Source organism: Prunus dulcis, chromosome 6, assembly GCF_902201215.1.
Source record: "Prunus dulcis chromosome 6, ALMONDv2, whole genome shotgun sequence".
NCBI classification, from domain to species: Eukaryota; Viridiplantae; Streptophyta; class Magnoliopsida; order Rosales; family Rosaceae; genus Prunus; species Prunus dulcis.
This window is the reverse complement of record NC_047655.1, coordinates 7,667,597-7,688,609: the sequence shown is the minus strand read 5'-3', so window position 1 is coordinate 7,688,609 and position 21,013 is coordinate 7,667,597. Positions and strand designations below refer to the sequence as shown.

The following is a 21,013-nucleotide window of genomic DNA, read 5'->3' as shown; positions in this document are numbered from 1 at the left end:
TAATAATCACAAAGTACAATATAATTATTTCATCTTACATTAATTAGCAAGATGGTTGATTGTTTGATCTCCGTTATTAAACACCAATCACACTGATTATCCTGCAGAAGCCTAATAGAAATGGCCATTTCATGGAAGAGGAAGTGCCCTCTAGGAATTTCATTACCTCAGTTTGTGGTAATATTATCATTTACATTATCATTAATATTCCATACCATAAAAGCTACCCTCTCCATATGCGTGCAAGAGAGATCAGAGGTGGAGGGTGGGGGAGACGAATGGGAAGAAGGGAAAAGGAAGGAGGAGGGGGAGGGGATGGGGAGGTTGAGGTGATTATTATTATTATTATTATTTAAAATTTAAAATTTTGTTTTATCTATATATATAAAGAAAAAAATAGAGAATGGTGAAACATTCAAAATACCACAAATTGACATTGGTTAATTCAAACATTAAGAATTGAAATTATTAATTAAATAAGGATAATATGGTAAATTCACATTTTTTCAAATTAAAAAAATTAAAAATAAAAAAAGAGAAAGATAATAGGTTCTACTTTTATGGAACATAACTACTCATGTTATCTTTTCTTAATTCTAAAAATAAAAGAAAAAAAGAAAAAAGAAAACCAATTGGCACATGCGTGAGGGGCTAGTTTTATTTTAAATGTTTAGTTTTAGGTAGGTGAGGTTTATTTTCTCTTTTTTTTTTTTTTAATTAATAAAATTATGAATTTACCCTTAATTTGGACATAATTTTGGATGGAATTTAAAAAATTTGACGGTAGTTGTTAAGGCGCTAAATTGATAATATGCAAGTAGTTCAGGGCGCAAAACCCCATATGACCCATAAAATTATGTATTGAGAAAATCCGTCCTGGTAGATACGGTGAAAGTACAAAGCAAAAGGTAATTGATGAATGATCATTGTGAATTTTTTATCCCTAAATTATACAAGCTTCTATCATTAGGGTCTTGTTTGTAAGGTATAACCGCTTAACCCCAAAGCCAGAATTGCAAGCTACGCCAAGACCAAAGCCCACGTACGTCTCACTCCACCCGCTCTAATTTTCTCTGCATTATGCCCCACCCAAAACATCAACGGTTATCCCAATACCAAATCCAACCTCCTGCTCCTCCTCCTCCTCCTCATCATCATCATCATCATCACCTTGAAAGCTCTCTCTCATCTTCCTCCTCAACACCCCATAATTTTTTACATTCTTCAAATCAAACGTCAACAACAAAAACAACAACCAGAAGCAGCAGTAGCTGCCACCCTTGCTTTGGCACGAAGCTTAAGTCCTTCTCACACCAACACTTTGGACAAATTCAAAACCTCACCAATATCATACCCTCTTGGCTTCATGTTGCTTCTTATTCTAGGCGTTGGAGTTGGCTGAAGCGTAGCTCCACTGGGGTTCTGTTCATGGCCAGCCCCAGCGACTTGTCCGTTCGCACTCCATCGGAGATTGTGAGTTCCATTTGAGTCTATGATGACACTCTTGATCATGTTGTTAGAAATGTTACATATTAATTCCAATATTATTATATGCACAAATTTTATTTTGGTTAATATGGACTCCTGTAGCTAATTTATGATCAATTTATGATCCTTTACTTTCTAATGCAGCGGAAAAAGAAGCTTAGTGGGCAGCGAAAAAGAGAGGAGCTTGAAAGAGAGGTATGTAGTACTTCTTTTCTTGAAACAAATAAGAGTAGTGATTCTTGCACTACTAGTTTAGCTACTGACACTCCAAATGAGCATTTTAAAATTATATATATATATATATATATATATATATATATATACACGTAATAAGAGTGCCGGAGGATAAACTGGGAGTGCCAATATCACCGGCTAGCTCGAAGCCCGGAAAATTTGGCAATCATAGGGTGATGGGCTCCCCTCCCTGGTCTATGTTGGTGTAACTAGGATCAATGAAAAAAGTGACTAAAATTGATAATGCAGAAGCATGGCCCAACGAACGGGACATTAATTTATCAACATGTCATTTTTAGGCGTCCTTGTTAACTATGTAGCATTTATGCTTCATCAAGGTTTCACGGTTAATCTTTCAAACCTCTGGTTTCTTTCAACTGGAAGACCATCTTTATCTTTAAAGATGATATTATTGTACTGATCAAATTGGATTCCCAAGACCAATTTAGGGACATCATTCATTTCTTTGTCCAGGAAACCATCGAAGTGTGACTTTTGAAAAAGTTGACTTTTGAAGTGTCAAGGAACCATGCTTCTTAATTCTCCATCACTAGTCTCTGCCTGCACATCGGTTTTCTTCTGTTTTTCCCTTTGTTAGGATTGGTGCTCTTTTTGTTTTCTTTTGGAGCCAAATTTATTTATCTTTCTAGCTAGCTCTAAGGTATGTGCTTGCAAGTTCTTCTAAATTTTTTTATTTTTTTTTGTATATTAATAATATATGGGGATGGATCATGGGGGCTCCCCGAAGTGCAGGTCATCTTTCCTTAGAGATCGAGGATGAATGTTTGCATCCTGTGACCTGCACTGAATAACTAATCTCGCATAATCTTCTAGTTTATTAATTTGAATATTAAAAATACTCTTCCTATCATATTGTTTCACCAAATTGGCAACAGAAATTGGGACGGACCCATTAGATAATGAAGAATGTACACGCATAAATTACAAGGTGATAATTTATTTATTTATTGTTTCTTTGAAATGAAGGTACAAAGCATATTCATTCCAATACAAACAAACTACCCTCTAGGTGTAGATGAGAGAGTGGCATTGACAGTAACAAGTTTCTATTTGGTAGGTTTCTTTGCTTCAAAGAATGCTGAATCAAGAAGAGAAAGTACATGAGGTTTTGGATCATGTCTATAGTCAGAAAACTATTGGTTCTGCTATTTCTTTCCCAAGGTTCCTTCCTCCCAAGGTACTCTTCTGCCTTTTCTTGTTACACTTGTGTACAGTACATATAGAAATTATGAAAACGCATGCACTGTATTTTTTGAAGGCACCTTATGAGAAATGAATTCACGTAAGGTATGATGTTTTAGTTTAATTATACAACGTTCTTGTCAAAATTAGACAATTGTTACAAAGTTATTTTGGCAATTCTATAATATTGTTAGACTCTAAATTCATATGAGCATTCGAATATAATTTTATATATAATTGACAGTTCTAATTCACAGTCAGGTAACGTAATATGTAAGACTGTGTATTTTAACTATGTGCTCGATAAGGGAGAAATGTAGTACAATCATTATCATCATAATTCTACTAGTAACATTATTTGTTCATAATAGAGTAAACATATTACTCTCTATGAGAACGCAGATGAAGGAGCTTTTGGCAGAGCTAGCAATGGTTGAAGGAGAAATTGCTCGACTCGAAGGCCAAATCAGCCAACTTCAACTTGGGCTGAAGCATGAAGAAGCTACTAAGGAAGCAAAATCGAAGCAATGGCAACATGAAAACCTAATAAGTAACCCCGTTGCCCGTGCATCATATATATCCATGCCAAGCCCCATGAACAATAAAGGTGAGAGGATGGGGTACGAAACCAAGGCATTGCATTTCATAAGTAAAGCTATAAAAGGTGATTATGATCATCTAAACGACCTCAGCCTAAATGAGAAAATTGGAAGCTTGAGAGGAATTGCTGATCAGAAAGAAAATTATTTCTGCGATGAGGTTAAATTTCAGAATAAGGTTCCAAGAAAAAATGGAATATTGAGGGCATCCTCACCCTTGCGAGCTCCAAGATATCCATCACCCAAGGTATTACTGTAATGTATACATTTTTAATTGATCATATAATTTCCAAATTTCATGTACATTTTTAATGATTATTGCTGTAAGGTATGCATTAGTAGAGTATTACAACTCTGATCCGGTGATTATCACCAACCAATTAATGTCTTTCTTTTCTTCTTCTTTTTCTTTTCAGCTAAAAGAACGTAATCCAGGGATTTGTTCAGAACTCCCACCAAAATCTCTACCAATTCCAACACAATTAGAAGAGAACATCCAGAATTGGCAACCAAACAGGCTCTCTGAAGAAATTATGAAGTGTCTCAACTTCATATACGTTAGGCTTCTCAGAACAACCAGAACAATGGAATTGGAGAAATCAGGCCCCATTTCCAGGTCCTTGAACTCTTCTATAACCTCAAGAAGCTTCAGGGATGAAACCACCTTAAACTCAAAGTCAAGTCTAGTTTTGTTACAAAAGGAATCAAGGCAACAAGACCCTTATGGCATCTTCAATGTGGAAGACTCAATTCCTAGGGACATTGGCCCTTACAAGAACTTGGTCATTTTCACCTCAATCTCTATGGACCCAAAATCCATTTCTGCCTCCAATTCCATTCCTTTGATAAGAAAGTTAAGGTATGTTCGAATTAATTGTCATATATAGTATGATGGTGATTTTAGCCCTTCCAATTTAGATTCTGGCCCTCCCACTTTGAGTGTAAATATTATAGAATATTCAATTTCGAGTGTCATAATCTAAAATAGAATACTAAAATCATTGTAAGTTTGATAAACATTGTTGGCCTATTTTCTGACATCTTAAATTTTTGAGGCTAGTGGTTGTCGAACATGATATCAGAACATTCTTAGCAGGTGGTCCCAAGTTCGATTCATGTTCTCATGCTCTCCACTTCTTTGTCGGCCTGCCTCTCCACATGTAGGATGGGCCTATAGTCTACACGTGAGGGAGGGTGTAAAATTGATATACATTGTTGACCCATTCTCTGATAGCTTAAGCTTTTGGGACTAGTGATTGTCTAACAATCCCTACCATGCTCAGATTGTTATGTTGTGATCGTAACTTTTCTCTATATATTGTACTTGTGCACAACAGGGTATTGATGAACGATCTTCGGGTGGTGGATTTGGGGTCCTTGACATACCAACAGAAGCTGGCATTCTGGATCAACATGTACAATGCTTGTATTTTGAATGTATATACAACAAAGCTTTCTTCTTTTTCCTTCTGCTTATTTCTTTTCATTTGAGAGATGTCCAGCCTCAAGTGCACTTTTAGTGCATCCAAGAACCAATGTTTGCAAGGCACCCATCAGAATATCAATGCAGAGTTTATTTATCCATGGTCTGGCCAAGCTTTCTCATATTGGATTGACATAAATTTTTCTATTTTCAGGGTTTTCTTCATTATGGAGTGCCAGCTTCCACCGAAAAATTACTCACATTAATAAGCAAGGTAAGCTCCAAACTTCAACTAAAGGCATCAAATTGCTAGAAATTACTGTAGGCAGTAGTTCATTGCAGAACAACTACTTGTTTCATGATGATAAGATTATTAAGTACCAGAAACATGTACTTCTTGTCTTGTCACCCTTCAATTCCTTGTAATAATCTTAGGCATAACAGATAATGGTTTGATTTCAGGCAACCCTGAACATAGGAGGTAAGACTTTAAATGCTGAAGCCATAGAGCATTATATTCTGAGGAAGCCACCACCTTCCACTATGAAAGAGGTAAATATTATGACTCGTCCTATATGAATCAAACACGTATTCTAAATCAGTATGATCTCCCATCATGAAAATTTTTCACAGGCCCTTCAGAATGAAGATGAAGACGATAAAGCCGGTGTTCGGCAACTCTATGGTCTCGAGTCCATGGATCCTAATGTCACATTTGCTCTGTGCTGTGGAACACGCTCTTCTCCAGCGGTAAAACTTCATATAAAATGTTCTGCCATTGCATTGCATTGCATTTCATTATGTGCTGAATGTTAATGCTAAAGAATTTTCAGAACTAAAAGTTGCATTAATTTTTCAGGTGAGAATATACACAGCTGAAGGTGTTGTAGCTGAGCTGGAGAAATCAAAGTTGGAGTACCTGCAAGCATCAATTGTGGTGACCAGCACAAAGAAAATTGTGTTCCCAGAATTGCTGCTTGGGAACATGCTTGATTTTGCTGGGGATGTAGACTCACTGGTTCAGTGGGTTTGCCACCAGTTGCCAACATCTGGGTCGTTGAGAAAATCAATGGTGGATTGCTTCAGGGGCCAAATTAGCAGTGCCAAGATTTCTGCCACTGTTGAGAAAATGCCATATGATTTTGAGTTTCAGTATTTGTTGGCCATGTAATTTTCTTGATTTGGTGTCCACTTACCATTTATACCACGTGCATATGTGAATAAAAGAGGTATTGGATTTCGTCCAAAATAAAGAGGTATTGGACTAGTTAATAATTATGATACAAGTGATATTGGGGAGAATTGAAAACATGACCTCAGGTGCTTAAATGAATGTTTTAACTACTTAAGCTATAATCGTTTAGTTGAATGCACTAATTAGTAACCAGTTAATTGAATTTTAAAGGTATACCTAAAGGGATTAAAAAAATAAAAAACCAAAACAAAAAGTGCAATGTTTATACTTTAAATTCCACACCAAACTAATATAACACACATGGAAAATTTCGTTTGGTTAAAGTCTCAAACTAGTAGCATAAACTTAAACCAAACCAAACCAATGCATTCAATGATCGGTTTGGTTGGGTTATTGCCCACTGCCAAAAAAAGGCTCAAAAGACATTGAGTCCTGCAGACATTGTCAACTTGTCAAGCCTATCGCAACTAGTCAAGCCTCCCTTCGTTTTATATAACCCGGCAACCATCCGGTAGCCCCAAACAAGAATGAGAATATACTAATAACTAAAAATAGTGTAAGAGAAAAAAAAAATAGTGTACTAGAAACCTTCATGTACTATATGTGGATGTGGTGAGGGAAATTATAGTTTTTGTAGGAGAGAAGTTAGAGAAAAAGTAATGTGTTATAATGTATAGCTAAAATCATACAAGAACCCTCTAAACCCAAATAAATGCAATGCATAGCTGCATGGGGTTACCCTGCAATTGCGCCTTTGCATAAGTGGACAGAGGTTTGTATGGGATCTTTTGTTGAAACAGAGCTTCTCCTATTGTACATACAAAATAGAAAAATACAACAGCAATTCCATTAAACAAAATTAATACCCAAAATTAACAATGCAAGTGAGAAGGGATTTTCACCTCCTGCCATACGCACAACCACTGAAATGCCTTCATGGTCGTCAAAGGTGCAGCAGTTTCAAATTTCATTGTCCACAGATGCATATTAACTTCACAGTGATTCTTTTATCAACAGCAACAAAGCAGGATCGACTTTATCTCTTGACAGTAATTGAACTATCAACTCCGTTGTTGATGCATCTGCAGAGAAACCCTTCTCCACCATTTGTTGAATAAGTACCATCGCCCTTGATGTCTTATTGTTACTGATAAACCCTCTGATAATTGTGTTATATGTGCAACCATCTGGAGAACAGCCTTTCTCTTCCATTTCGACAAGCAACTTTTCTGCTTCACTTTTTACACCCCCGATACATAGTCCATTAATCATTATATTGTATGTCCACACATTAGGTTGAAGTCCTTTTGATGCTAAACTACAAAAGAGATCCCTTGCAGATTCAATTTTTCCAGCTATGAACAAACCTTCAATAAGATAGTGTAAACCACAATATTAACATCCAACTTCTTCGCTTCCATCTCTCTAAACAATTGCATTGCCCTGGAAAGTTGTCGGTTTTTACACAGGCCATCCAGTAGAACAACATAAGTTTGAAAATTTGGAAGTTGGCCACAATCTTGCATCTCAAAGAACAACCTTCGTGCATCTTATATTCCACCCATTTTGCAAAACCTGTTCACAAGAGTGTTATAAGTAACGGTATCTAGAACCAATCCCTTATGACACATATCTAGAAAAAGCATCATGGCCTCATCTATTTTTTTAAGCTTACAATAGCCATTTATCAATGTGTTGTAACTGACAACATTAACCATCGAGCCCTTGCTAAGCATTAGTTCAAAAACTTATTGTGCCTTACCTATTTCTCCTCGCAAACAGTAACCAACCATCCATAAGTGAATTGTATGTAACCATATCAGGTTCAATATCTCTTTGAATCATCATTTCAACTACACCTTCTGCTTCCACGACCATCCCCTCCTCACAAAGTGTGTCTACCAAGACTTTGAACGTGAACACATCTGGAACGATATTTTTACTGACCGTTTCATTCAACAACCTTGTAGCTTCTTTCCACTCGCCTAATTTGCAAACTCCATTCATCAAAGAGTTATAGGTAATGACATTTGGGGCAATACCCTTGCTTATCATTTCTGAAAAGAGGTTCAATGCATCAACAACTTGTGTATCCTTACAAAGACTGTCAATGATCCTGCTATAGGCAACTAGGTCAGGCTTGCAAGGTCTTTCCTCCATCTTCCTAAGCAATTGAATAGCTGCACAGTTGTTACCCCTCATGCAAAAGCCCATTATTAATGTGCCGAAAGTAACCACATTAGGCTTCCAATTACCTGCCCTCATCATTTTGTGGAAAAGGGCTGCTGCCTCCGCCACTCTATGCTCGAGAAGATAGCCGTTGATTAGAGTGTTGAAGGTCAAGACATTTGGTTCAAGACCAAGTTTGAAGAATTTCCCAATACAGATAAACTAAACCCTATTTGGTTCAAATGACAATAACAATTGAAGAGAATGGTTAGGGTATAAAGATCAGGATTCCCCACGCACCCATTTGGTTATACAATGAGATGACTGCCGAATAATGTTTCAATTTCGCAACTTGAGTCAAGATTTGAGTGAAACGAACAAGTGAAGGCAGAGGACGCTTTTGAAGCATTCTATCAAACACATTGAAAGCATCCTCAACAGTTGTGATGTTGGGTGAGTTTCTCACTGCCTGCTCTAGTTGGGTTCTTGTAGATTTGATACGTTCAGAAGGTTGAGAGTGAAAGAAAGCAAAGTAATTGTTGGCGAAAACAACAACAGTGGAGTTAGTATGAAGACAAGGCATACCTCTCCATCTCCTGCTGCTGCAATAAAAAGAAGCAGAAGCAGCTATATTCCGCATCATCATCTTCAGCATCTCAGTGAGTCAATGAGTCTCACCCGTATCGAACCCGGTGGTGAAAGAAGAAAGAAGCTCTGCTGCAAGTAAAGGGCATGGCTTTATTGATTCAAAGAGAGAGAGAGACAGAGATATGGCAATTTGGCAAACCGGGAAAGCTGTTTGGTTGTTTGCGGCAACGGTAAATTTTGGATTATAATTTTAAAAAAACATCACGTCCACAGGTTTAACCAATAATAAAATATTACTTGAATTAATAAATAGTATTAAAATCGTTTAGCCGTGCGGCTATACTCGAGATTTTAATATATATATAAAAATAGTATAGCCGGGCGGCTATACTCTTTTGACACGTGGCGACATGACCACTAGTATAGCTACTAGTTTTGACATGTGGCAAAAGGGCGAGGGGGGTTATAAATAGTATAGCGGCGCGGCTATACTTTTTTGACATGTGGCGAAATGGGCACTAGACCCCAGGCGGGACCTTTTTTTATTTTATAAATAGTATAGCCGCGTGGCTATACTGTTTTAACACGTGCCCAAGCGGGCGCAGGGCGCCAGGCGGGTTTTTTTTATATAAATAGTATAGCCGCGCGGCTATACTCGGTGTTTTTTTATTTATGAAAAGCGTAGAGCCGTCCGGCTATACTACGGTTTTTTATTATTAAAAAATAGTATAGCCGCCCGACTATACTCGGGATATATATATATATATATACACATTTTTAATTAAAAAAATATAGTCTCCCGGCTTTACTTGGGTCTTTTTTTATAATTTTTTTTTTAAAAAAAGTACCGATACATAATTGAATCTGAGCAAATTAATTGCGATTTGGTTCCATTCGATTCAAGATTAGACTTTTTTGTGTAAAAATCGAACAAAACCTCTCAAATTAGTTGGGGCAGTTTTTAGGGGGCCGCTTCATACTTCCTTCTTGGAGCGCATCGATATTTTTTCGAGTGCATAAACACTTAAAAAGTGCTTTTTGGAAAACCAGAGTCTCCCAAAAAGCATTTTCATTACAATTACTTGACAGTTCCGTTTACGTTTCATACGGCTGACCGTCTATTGAACAGAACATGTGAACATAAAACCCAGCAATAGCAACGAGCTACTAACGCCGTCATTCGCTCACAGGAGATGGCGAAATACCAATGTTCTGTTTTTCCTCAAGAAAAAAGAAAAGAAAAGAAAATGACCAATGCTGTGTTACTCTGCTGTCACCCACCGGACTCCATTCCATTTCAACTTTCTAATGCATTTCAAATCCGTCGCCCTTCACTGGTTATAACGTTACGATTCTACTTTCCTTTCTCTACCATTCTCTCTCTGTTCCAAAAATAAGCTTTTGGGTCCTTGTGAGCCTTTATAGGAGGTTGAGGTAATTTCTCTTTACCTTTCTTGGCAATTCCACACAACCCATTTTCCTTTTTATTTTAATTTTTTTCTTTCTTCTTCTCACTGTTATTAGTAGTTAACATGGTACTGCTTTGCTGGTCCTACATGCATTTCACAGCTCTTATTGTGTATACAATTTGTTTATTATGTTTTGAGCCCTTATGGTTCTTGGGGGTTGCTTATATTTAGTCAAAATATTTGGAGAATTATATGATTATTGTCTAAATTGGTGTATTGGGATTCAATGGATGCATGGTATGAGGTTAATTGCATGGTTGTGAGGTTGTGCATTGCTTTTTATTTGGTGCAATTTGCTGTGTGTTGGTAATTGTTTGAAACTTGAAAGTAACAAAGTGACATTTCCTTAATGCGGGTTTGGTTTCCTGTTATGACTGAATGATCCTATTGTGATTTACTTGATGGTGAAAATTGTCCCCACCAAAGACAACTCAAAAGAGAGGAAAAAGTTGTTGCTGCTAGTTTGAGTCTGTGATGTCTGTTCATTTCCTTTGATGGGAGTGACGTGAATGCAAGATTATGCGAATATAGTTTTTTTGCCTCTATAAATGCCTGTGTTAGACACAACTCAAGTATTCGTTCTTATGTAATGCTTGAGTAGCCTCTTGCTGAATGAATTTTTTTGTCCTGCATGAAAAGAACAGCGTACTTGCGAGTGATTTGAAGAAGAAAATAGTTTTTACAGAATGGTTTGAGGTCTCTACCTTCTAGCAACCTTTTGCCAGTATATTAAGATTAAGTGCCTAATTTTTCATTCCATTTGGATTTTAAACTTGAATTGTTTAAAGGCAAGTAAAAAGAAAATTCCAGACCACATTGGATGTGCGTCGTTGGAGGACATTTTGAAAACTGATGATGGGATTGCAAACATTCCTAAGAGTGAACCATACTTATAGTACATCTCTTGGAGTTGAGTTGAATATTCTGATTAATGACTCCAGGCATTGAATATAAACCGAAATATGATTTCATTTCCAATAATGTTTCTTAAATCTTAGTTTTCTTCCCAAATAATTGGAAAGTTCACCATGTTGATGTTTCCTCATGAAAATATCCATTGTTTTTGTCGTTGGACCCATATGTACCCATTTTCACTTCCTCAAAAGTTAAACCTGTAGACTTGGAGCAACTAGTAGAACCTGAATGTGACAACGACTTGCTTGGCAGTGTTCTTGACTTTTACCCATTGAAATCTCAAAAGTGGTTCAATAATGAAGAAATCTCAGGCAATATTGAGTCCAATAAGATAAAACTTGATAGTGGTATTCTCTCTCTTACTTTAAGTACAAACATATGCACACACACACACACACACATACCAAGTTGAGAGCGATTTTACAGTTGAGAGAAAAATCGTACAATAGAAGTGTCAAGTAATTACTTATATCATATGTTTTTCTTATGATTGAATGACAAGTAATTCCTTTTTTTAAAAACTATACGATATCTTTTATGTATTTTTATTTATAAAAATTTGAGTCCGAAAAGCTTATGCCTCACCTTGTGGGGCATAGGACGCCTTACTTTAGGCTTTTGCGCTTTAAAACACTGGTGTTGGTAAATCAGCTCATTTGTTAGCCAGCCAACTCTGAAAGATTGTACTCCCAAGTCCCAACAATGCATGCCATGTGATTGATGTAAACTCAAGTCTGAATGATTACATGGCCTCCTGGGGTAACATTATAGTAGTGCAGTACTGCATGAAGAGAGAGGAAGATTTCTTGCGATCTTATTTCTCTTGTGATTGGAATGATTTATCCAACGCTTAACTTTGTCACTATAGTGCTTTCTGATTTTTATCTCTTCTTTTTCTAAGTCTGATGGTTGTGATAGTGTTGTAGCTTCTTGATAGAATGTTCCAAGAAACGGACAATGCAGTCTGCCATGGAAGGATTAGTCTCCCAACTTGTCAAGAATATCTTTGGGGTAGGTATTTTCAGAATCCTTACCAGTCTAATAAATTAGTTTCATCAAGATGCTTATTTCTCCCCTCAAATTTCAAGAGAAGTTTCCTCTTTTCCTCCTTCCTGCAGAAGCCAAACATTCTGATAAAGTCTTCAAATCGGAAGGTGGTCCAGACTCTTGTCTGCAAAATGCTGGTTTAGAAAGCCACTCCTCAGGTGTCTATAAAGAATACTGTGGTGCTGAGATGTCAGATTTGTCTTGTGAGAGCACTCCAAGGCTTGGATACAAGGATAACCGCAGTTCTCTTTTGCTTGATCATATGTCAGTACAAGAACGACAATTGGTCTTTAGGAACATGGTCAGATATGAAACACCAGTAATAGACAAGCAGTGGCCGAAGCACAGTATTTCACCTGGTTTGCAAAATTTTTTTGAGTTAGAAAGTGGTTCAAACCTCGCAGAATGTGGTCTAATGACCACAAAAAATGAAGTAAAAACTGTTCTCTCGTCTAGCATGGAGTTCTTTGGAAAGGATACCGGCACAATCAAAGGATCACTAAGTGATGAAGGTATGTCCAGAGATCTGCAGGTAAAATGGAAGAAGCTTGCTGACCTTGAATCTTTGAAGACCTCAAATTCTAGGGTTAGTGAAATTGAACTGTGCTCGTCGGATGAAAGGGACAAAGCAGGAGCATTTGCCATGCAAAAGAGATCACGAAGGCCTCCCAGGAGATACATTGAAGAATTAGCAGAGTCTAAATCAAAATTTTATAGTAGAAAATGTGGAGTGGCTTGTAAGAGGTCCAAGAACAACTTTCTGCATGTTAGATCTGACAAAAATAATAGGCAGAAGGAGACTCAGGAAGAAACATTGCTTTGTCAAGATAAATCTTATGAAGTAGGTTGTATTCAAGTTCCATTTGGCCTTCCAGTGGAAGCGGGCCAGTTAGAGGAACATGACTCATCTCTGGTAAGGAACATTTGAATTTGTCATTTGGTATATAATTAATGGGTTCCTTGTAGATCGTCCAATGTAAATCTGTTTACCTTATTTTACATTACCTAATGAGCTATCAGATTCTTGACCCTTCTGCAATCAAACTGCTGATGAAAAGTATGACAAGTGAAGAATTGAAAAAAGATAATCAACTTATTGTGCCACCTTTGTAATAAAGTTTAATTTTTTGTGTGGATGCTACAAGATTATGGATTGCCTGGTCTGTTTTTCTTTTCAAAATTAGAAAGTGACGTGTTATCCTAAGTAAAAACAGCTGCTTTCAATGCATTTTGCACATTCTGCATTTTGCCAAGATTTTGCCTTATCATCTAAAAGAAATACATTAAAACAATAAAGTCAAGGACCATCCATGTCCATTTGAATTTGAGTTATACAAAGTGTTGTACATGCAGGAAAGTATTTGCCATGTTTGTAATGCATTTATCGGTAATTTATGCACAGAACTCTGAGGATTGCAAGGACCACAGACTCCTAAGATCCAGTGAGAAACTTGAGATTGAGTATTCTCCAGCAAAATCGCGAGAGGAAATTTCTGATGATGAGTGTGTCTTGAGGAGAAGTACTCAAAAAGATAGCAAACAGATAAAGCATTATACATCTTGGACTTCTTCTGAAGTGATGAAGTTAATTGAAGGTGTTTCTCAGTGTGGAGTTGGAAGGTGGAGTGCAATGAAGAGATTACTGTTTTCTTCATGTTCACATCGCACAGCTGTTGATATTAAGGTAGTTCATGGCATTTTTTATTGTTATTTCTCCCAACATATTTGGGATCAGAATGATTTTTAATCTTTTTGGCTTTTCAGGACAAATGGCGTAATTTGTTAAAAGCTAGCTGCACTCAGTTGCAGAAAGAGAGAAAGGTGGGGTTGAAATTACTTTTACTTTATCTCTATTTTAACATCGTGAGCAGATATTTTACATGGTCAGTGTGAACCCTGAGCATCTATAAAGCAGATTTTGTTTGGCATTTCAAGATATCTGTTATCTGATTCTTATCTAAATAAATTACCTTATAATCTCTAAACATGTTGTGGTTCTTGCGCTGCATTTATTCTTAGTATAGTGTCTTGTGGAGTTATTGCCTTGTTGACATATAAGAGTGTTATGCAACTAGTGAACTAGTACTGGCAATATCTTCTGAAATAAAGCTTCTTATTTGAAGAGAGCTTTTTGGATTATTTAGTATGATGAATGTAATTAAGAGTTGGAATTTGGTAGATCAGAACTCCTATTGTGAGCTTGAAGGGTAGATATTTCATTCTTCTATTTCTTTATCATGCAGATTAAGAGAGATATAAGCAAGCAAGCATCAGATCATGTCCCGGAATCTGTTTTGCAGCGCGTTAGGGAGTTGGCCGTCATTTATCCGTATCCAAGGCGAAAAAGGTCCACTTGTAATACTCATGCTATGTCTTCTTTTGCAACCAACGAGAGTAATGCACTGCCCCCCAAAGAGAAAATAGATTACTAGAAACCTCAGTGAACTTCACAATACATGTGAGTTCTTTTGTAGTGAAAGACTGAAAAATAAAAATAAATGAAAGAGTTGTGCCCTTTGACATCTAGCTCCCTCAATTTTGTATAATTCTTGTGTGTAGATGAATTACTTAACGCATTTAGCATGGCATTATATTATTTAGGTCATGCCAATTATTTGATCAATTTTTTAGTTTATTGATCAACAGTCAACAGGGAAAGAGTTCTGTGTATGTCTTTTTCTCATCCTTATCTCAAGTAGTCGTTGTCATTTGGTCAGCGCTTATTATTGCGGTGCGGGTTACCAACTTGGCAATTTTCCTGCTTACTTGTGTTGTTTGGCTTCTGGCTTTTGACTTTTTAATGGATTTTCTTTATCCTTTGACTTTCCAAAGTTGTAAAACTTCAGACCACTCAAATATCAACCTTCAAAGTGTGATTGCGGTTCTACTACAATGGTTTTTTTTTTTTTTTTGCTTACACAAATGATAGGATATTTTCAAAGATACAGCGATACCGCGGTAGAACTGGCCAACTACAATGCTTGGAGTCAACTTTTTGCATCCAAGGAATTTGCTGCAATAATGTGAGCAACTTTTCGTCTCTGAATCTTCATTCTTCAATAGCATGTTTACTTATTAGGAATGGATAATGGAATTTTCTTGCTTCCCTGTGTTTTTCATGACTTTCCCTCCCCTACGTTTACTAAATGTAAGAAATCAAAACTTTTGTGGGTTTCATGTTAAAATCCGTAATTCAATACCTGCAAAACTAGGAATTGGAAGAGTAATTGATCCAATTCCAATTCTCTTGTTCCTAAGTTCTTCGATTCATAGCTTCATCTATTTCTAGTAAGTAAACATGCCCTAAATAATAAGGCATAACAGAAATATGCCCTAAATAGTAAGGAAGAAATATGAATATTTTTTTTTTCCAGCTGAGTCATGCTGCTTGCTAGAGTCGATTTCAGACTTGTTTGCCTATACACCCAAAACACGTTCACCAAAATCTGATGAAAAATGACCAATTTCATTTTGTTTCAACTTTCACATTTGCGTCTTGTGGCTGTTGATGATATCCAGCTTGAGGTCTTGTTGTTTATTTTTGCTTTGTTTAGGAGCAATATTCAAATGCATACAATACAAAATAATCTTGTCACACCTAATTCCAAATTAAAATATTCCCATAAAAACAAAAATCTTGATCCATCCAGATTTCCCCCAGTGTTTTCGTTATTTTATTTTATTTCTTTTAATGGCGTGCCGCCTTGACTGCCATAAGATTAAGATATATGTGAACAACAAAATTCCAACTGCTGTCATAATATATGTTCCAAATAACCAGTTATGTTATTATAAAAATAAATAAAGAACCAGTTGTGTCACTCTCAAATTCGAACCCAAATTACAAAATTAAATATTAAAAATTAATAATTGCTGTATGATCAAAATGACAAGGATCATCTCGGGGAGAGCGAGACCGTAATACCTGCAGGAACTCTAATACAAAGTGTTGTACACGCAGGAAGTATTTGTCTTGTTTATAATGCATTTATCGGTAATGTATGTCCAGAACTCTGAGGATTGCAAGGACCACAGACTCCTAGGATCCAGTGAGAAACTTGAGATTGAGTGTTCTCCAGCAAAGTCGCGAGAGGAGATTTCTGAAGATGAGAGTGTCTCGAGGATAAATACTCGAAAAGGTAGCAAACAGACAAAGCTTTATACATCTTGGACTTCTTCTCAAGTGATGAAGTTTATTGAAGGTGTTTCTCAGTGTGGAGTTGGAAAATGGAGTGAAATGAGGAGATTACTGTTTTCTTCATGTTTGCATCGCACAGCTGTTGATTTAATCTCTTTGGATTTTCAGGACAAATGGCTTAATTTGTTAAAAGCAAGCTGCATTCAGTTGCAGAAAGAGAGAGGTTTGGTTGAAATTACTTTTACCTGATTTGTAGTTTAACATCGTGAGCAGATATTTTACATGCTCACTATCGCGCCTGAGCAATCTTCAAAGCTGATTTTCTTTGGCATGTCAAGATTATCGGATTCTTATCTATATAAATTACCTTATGCATGCAACCGCAAGCTTTTACTATCAATTTATAATCTCTACGCATGCTGTGGTTCTCGCTTTGCATTTGTCTTACTGTAGTGTCTTGTGGAGTTGTTGCCCTGTTGACATGGAAGAGCATTATGTAACTAGTGAACTCGACTGGCAATATCTTCTGAAATAAAGCTTCTTATTTGAACTGAGTTTTTTAACTTGTTTGCTGTGATCAATAATTAAGAGTTGAAATTTGGTAAATCAGAACTCCTATTGTGAGCTTGATGGGTAGATGCATCATTCTTCTATTTCTTTATCATGCAGATTAAGAGAGATATAAGCAAGCGAGCATCCGATCACGTTCCAGTGTCTGTTTTGCAGCGCGTTATGGAGTTGGCCGTCATCTATCCATATCCAAGGCAAAAAAAGGTCCGCTCGTAATACTCATGCAATGTCTTCGTTTTCAACCACCAAGAGTAATGCACGGCCCCCCTCTCAACTGCTGTTAAAAGGGTCAAGAGCAAATAGATTGCTAGAAACCTCAGTGAACTTCACAATGCATGTGAGATCTTTTTGTATTTGAAGACTGAAAAGAAAGAAATGAAAGAGTTTAGCCCTTTGGCATATTTCACCATCAATTTGGTATGATTCTTGTTTGAGCATAGAATAGTTGGATGAAGTCCTTACCCATGTGTGCATTTAGCATGACATTATTTCATTTAGGTCAAAAAGTCACAATATGGTTACCAACTTGCCAAAAAGTCACAATGTCTGCTTGTTATTATTGCGGTATGGTTACCAACTTGCCAAATTACCGACTTGCTTGTGTTGTTTTGCCTTTTGACTTTTGGACTTTTTATGGATTCCCTTTTATCTATCCTTTGACTGTATAAAGTTGTAAACTTGGGTCCACTCAGATATCAACCTTCCAAAATGGGATTGCGGTTCTATAAACTTCTGTCCACTCAAATTACAGACCTAATAACATGTTTATTTATAAGGAATGGATATTGTAATTTTCTTGCTTCTTCATGATTTTTATGTTTCTCTCTCTCTTTTACGTTTACTAGTAAGTAAGAAATCAAAATTTTTGTATGTTTTATATTAGAATCTGTAATCCAATCCCCTCAAAATTAGAAATTAAAAGAAAATTGATCCAATTCCAATTTTCTTATTCTTAAGTTCTCCGATTTCATCTGTTCCTAATAAGTAAGCATGCCTAAACAGTCAGGAAGAGTCATTATGTTTGCTAGAGTTGATTTCAGACATGTTTGCCTTTACACCCAAAACACATTCACCAAAATCTGATGACATGAGGGTTTCTATTTCTGTTTATCTAACAGATTTTGGTTGTGAAAAAGATCAATTTGGTTTGTTTAGGATCAATATTCATGTGCACCTACCATACAAAACAAAATGATCATGTCACACATCCAATTCCAAATTAAAATATTTGCATAAAAACAAAAAAGCACCCAGATTTCCTCAACTGTTTATCTTCTATTTCTTTTATTGGCACGCCGCCTTGACCGCCATAAGATTATGATATATGTGAGAGCAGAAAAATTCCAACTGCTGTCATTATAACTTCGTTGTTTAATTTGTTCCAAATAACCACTTATGTTATTATAAAAATAATAAAAAACCAGTTATGTCGTTCTCAAATTCTATCTCTAATTACAAAATTAAAAATTGTTGAATGATCAAAATGACAAGGATCATCTCGGGGCGAGCGAGACCGAAATACCGGTAGGAGCTCTCATGTTGTCGGACCAAAACTTCGCCTCCAAATATAGCTTGGAGATTTTCCCCGACACGCGTCCCATGCTGGGCCGTTGATCCGGGTCCACGTGTACGCACTCCAGAGCCAAACGTGTCAACTTCTCAGCCACTTCTACGGGGAACGAGTCCTTGAGCCTGCTATCCACCCAGGTCCTCAGACCACCATGCCGAATCGCAGCCTGGGCCGAGTCGACCACCGAGGTTCTGATAAAATCACCCATTGTTTTATCAAACCTGTACTTGAAAGGCTCTTGCCCCGACAGGAGCTCCAAGAGCACCACGCCGAACGCGTACACGTCAGACTTCTGCGTCGCGACGCCGGAGGCCTGAAACTCCGGCGACATGTACCCTCTCACCCCTTCGAACTGGTTCTTCCGGCTGCTGGTACGGTTCGATTTCGGGTCGGGGCCTTCGACGGCCTCGATTTCGGATCGGGATTTTGGATTCGGGTCGAGATGGGTGTACGAATCGGTCTCGCCGCAAAGCTGGGCCGCCCCGAAATGGCAGAGGCGGGCGTTGAAATGGGGCTCGGTGACCAAAACGCTGCCGCTTTTGATGTGGTTGTGGACTAGATTGACGTTGAGGCCCGTGCTGTTGTGGATGTAGTCCAGCCCCTGTGCGAGATCAGTGGCGATCTGCATCCTGGAGGCCCACGTGGACAGGATCGTGTAATTCGGGTTGTTGGGGTTCCGGAGGCAGGCTGCCAGGCTGGCGCCGCTGACGAACTCGTAGACTAAGAACGCGTAGTCGCTGGAGACGCAGGCGCCGAGGAGCTTGGTGATGGAGGTGTGGTGGCTGCGGCAGAGAGTGGAGAGCCGTTGCCTGAGCTCCGGGGTGGAGAGCTTAACGCGGAATTTGCGTTGGAAAATGACGGCGTCCTTGCCGCGGAGGGTGCAGCGCCAGGAGGGAGTGGAGGAGGAGGAGGAGGGGGTGGGGTTGAAGCGCTTGGAGAGGAAGTTGTTGGTGGCGGCGCAGAGCTCGGAGTAGTCGTAGAGGATCGGGTTTTCGGGGACGGGGAGGGAGTCTTTGAGGATGGAGAGAGAGGTTGACGAGGAAGAGGTGGAGGGTTGGGACTGGGAGGAGAGCTTGTAGCTTGAGGTGGAGGTGTAGCGGCCGCTTAGGGTGTTGGAGGTTGAGGGCTCGAAGGAAGAGGCGGTGGGTTGAGCCAATTGCGGGGTGCGCCGAGGAGTGGAGACGGGCTGGGTGGCGTCGACTGACATTTTGGATTTGCACATATGGTGGGTGTGCAGAAATTGGGTTTATTTATTTAATTGTTAGGATTTTGGGAACATTTAATTTAAAGAGTGGTGGTCAACTTGAGCGCCGGGTTTCTGCGGAAGCGAATTAATAAAAGTATGATGTGGTTGGCTCATTTCTATTGTGCGCCAGGCACGGCGGCGCATGTTAGTTGTGAGGGCTTCAAGTATTATTTTGTGTTTTATGGCAGGAAAGGAAGGCAGGGGTTCAACATGAGCGAGCGTGGTGAGATGTGCAACGTGAACTGTTGAGGACATTTCGCTTTCGTTGCGTGGTTTTTTAAAGATGTTTTTAATATGCCTACGGCTCCTTCCCGGTGCTCTCTGGGGTCGGTCAACAATATTATTTGGTTACAAAAGGAATGTGGGAGGGAAATTCGGACTCAAATCTTGGGTATGGAGGTAAACGTATATTGTCAACGTAGTTACAACCCCTCAAGCCCGCTACGATATGAATTGGCACGAGCCACTAGACTGGAGTTGAGTTTTCTTTACTGATTTTGCTCGTCTGTATGTCACTGAAAATTGATGATGGGGCATATCATTATATTCTTGTCAACGAGGATAGAAAGTAAGAGGGGGAAAAGAATAGTAGGGTGTCAATTTTTTTTATTTAAAAAAAAAAAAAAAAGTATATTGGTCAATCAAGACTATATATATATATATATATATATCCTCTTGTTTTAGTGACATTTTTCTGAATTTTCATTCAACGTGCATATAAAGATATGGACTTGTTTTATGTGGAGCACGCATTGTTTTATATAGAGTACGTGTGGTGATTGAACTTTATATGTGAGTACATACGGTCGTTGGGTTTCATATGTGACCAAATGTGGCTTTGATACCATGGTGGATACTTATTTCTCTATATATAGCCTAGCAAAGTTTTTCAACTTTTAAATGTATGACATTTCTTTCAATTCTTACACTTCCCATTTTAGCTCAGTCAAGACCGCATTAATTTAGCTCAGTCAAGACCACGTTAATTAAATACTTGCGTGGACAAGTCCATATTAATTTAGCTCAGTCTAGTCATTCTTGAATACCATTCAACGGATGACAGCTACACATGCATATGTTTCTTTCTTCTTTTTTCTTTTCGAAATTATAGCTCTTGTTTGTTTTTTTCTTCTTTTCAACAGAAAAAAACAAAGAAGAA

At 37.9% G+C, this 21,013-nt stretch overlaps 3 protein-coding genes and 1 pseudogene across 13 annotated transcripts in view; 2 read left to right on the top strand and 2 right to left on the bottom strand.

Annotated features, from left to right (window-relative positions):
- The first annotated feature begins 1,217 nt into the window (after positions 1–1,217).
- LOC117631733 lies at positions 1,218–6,200 on the top strand. Its single transcript, XM_034365020.1, has 10 exons — positions 1,218–1,473; positions 1,633–1,683; positions 2,801–2,920; positions 3,328–3,771; positions 3,941–4,383; positions 4,862–4,961; positions 5,162–5,221; positions 5,410–5,499; positions 5,581–5,697; positions 5,807–6,200. The coding sequence occupies exons 1-10, from the start codon at positions 1,429–1,431 to the stop codon at positions 6,116–6,118; spliced, it is 1,782 nt and encodes a 593-aa protein (XP_034220911.1). The 5' UTR covers positions 1,218–1,428; the 3' UTR covers positions 6,119–6,200.
- LOC117631732 lies at positions 5,953–9,092 on the bottom strand (annotated as a pseudogene).
- Positions 9,093–10,170: 1,078 nt separating this feature from the next.
- LOC117630744 overlaps positions 10,171–21,013 on the top strand; it is a 12,614-nt gene continuing 1,771 nt past the window's right edge. For 4 of the 11 annotated variants that reach the window (XM_034363498.1, XM_034363496.1, XM_034363493.1 and 1 more), the window contains exons 1-7: positions 10,171–10,333; positions 12,210–12,294; positions 12,402–13,243; positions 13,733–14,014; positions 14,095–14,151; positions 14,574–14,677; positions 15,260–15,353. In XM_034363498.1, the coding sequence (XP_034219389.1) occupies positions 12,222–12,294; positions 12,402–13,243; positions 13,733–14,014; positions 14,095–14,151; positions 14,574–14,677; positions 15,260–15,353 (1,452 nt within the window). In that variant the 5' untranslated portion in view covers positions 10,171–10,333; positions 12,210–12,221. The other 7 variants (XM_034363497.1, XM_034363494.1, XM_034363490.1 and 4 more) reach the window with 7 other exon arrangements.
- On the bottom strand, positions 18,362–20,101 carry LOC117630746 (lysM domain receptor-like kinase 3). Its single transcript, XM_034363499.1, has one exon. It carries the CDS (start codon positions 19,828–19,830, stop codon positions 18,532–18,534), a length of 1,299 nt encoding a protein of 432 aa, XP_034219390.1. The 5' UTR covers positions 19,831–20,101; the 3' UTR covers positions 18,362–18,531.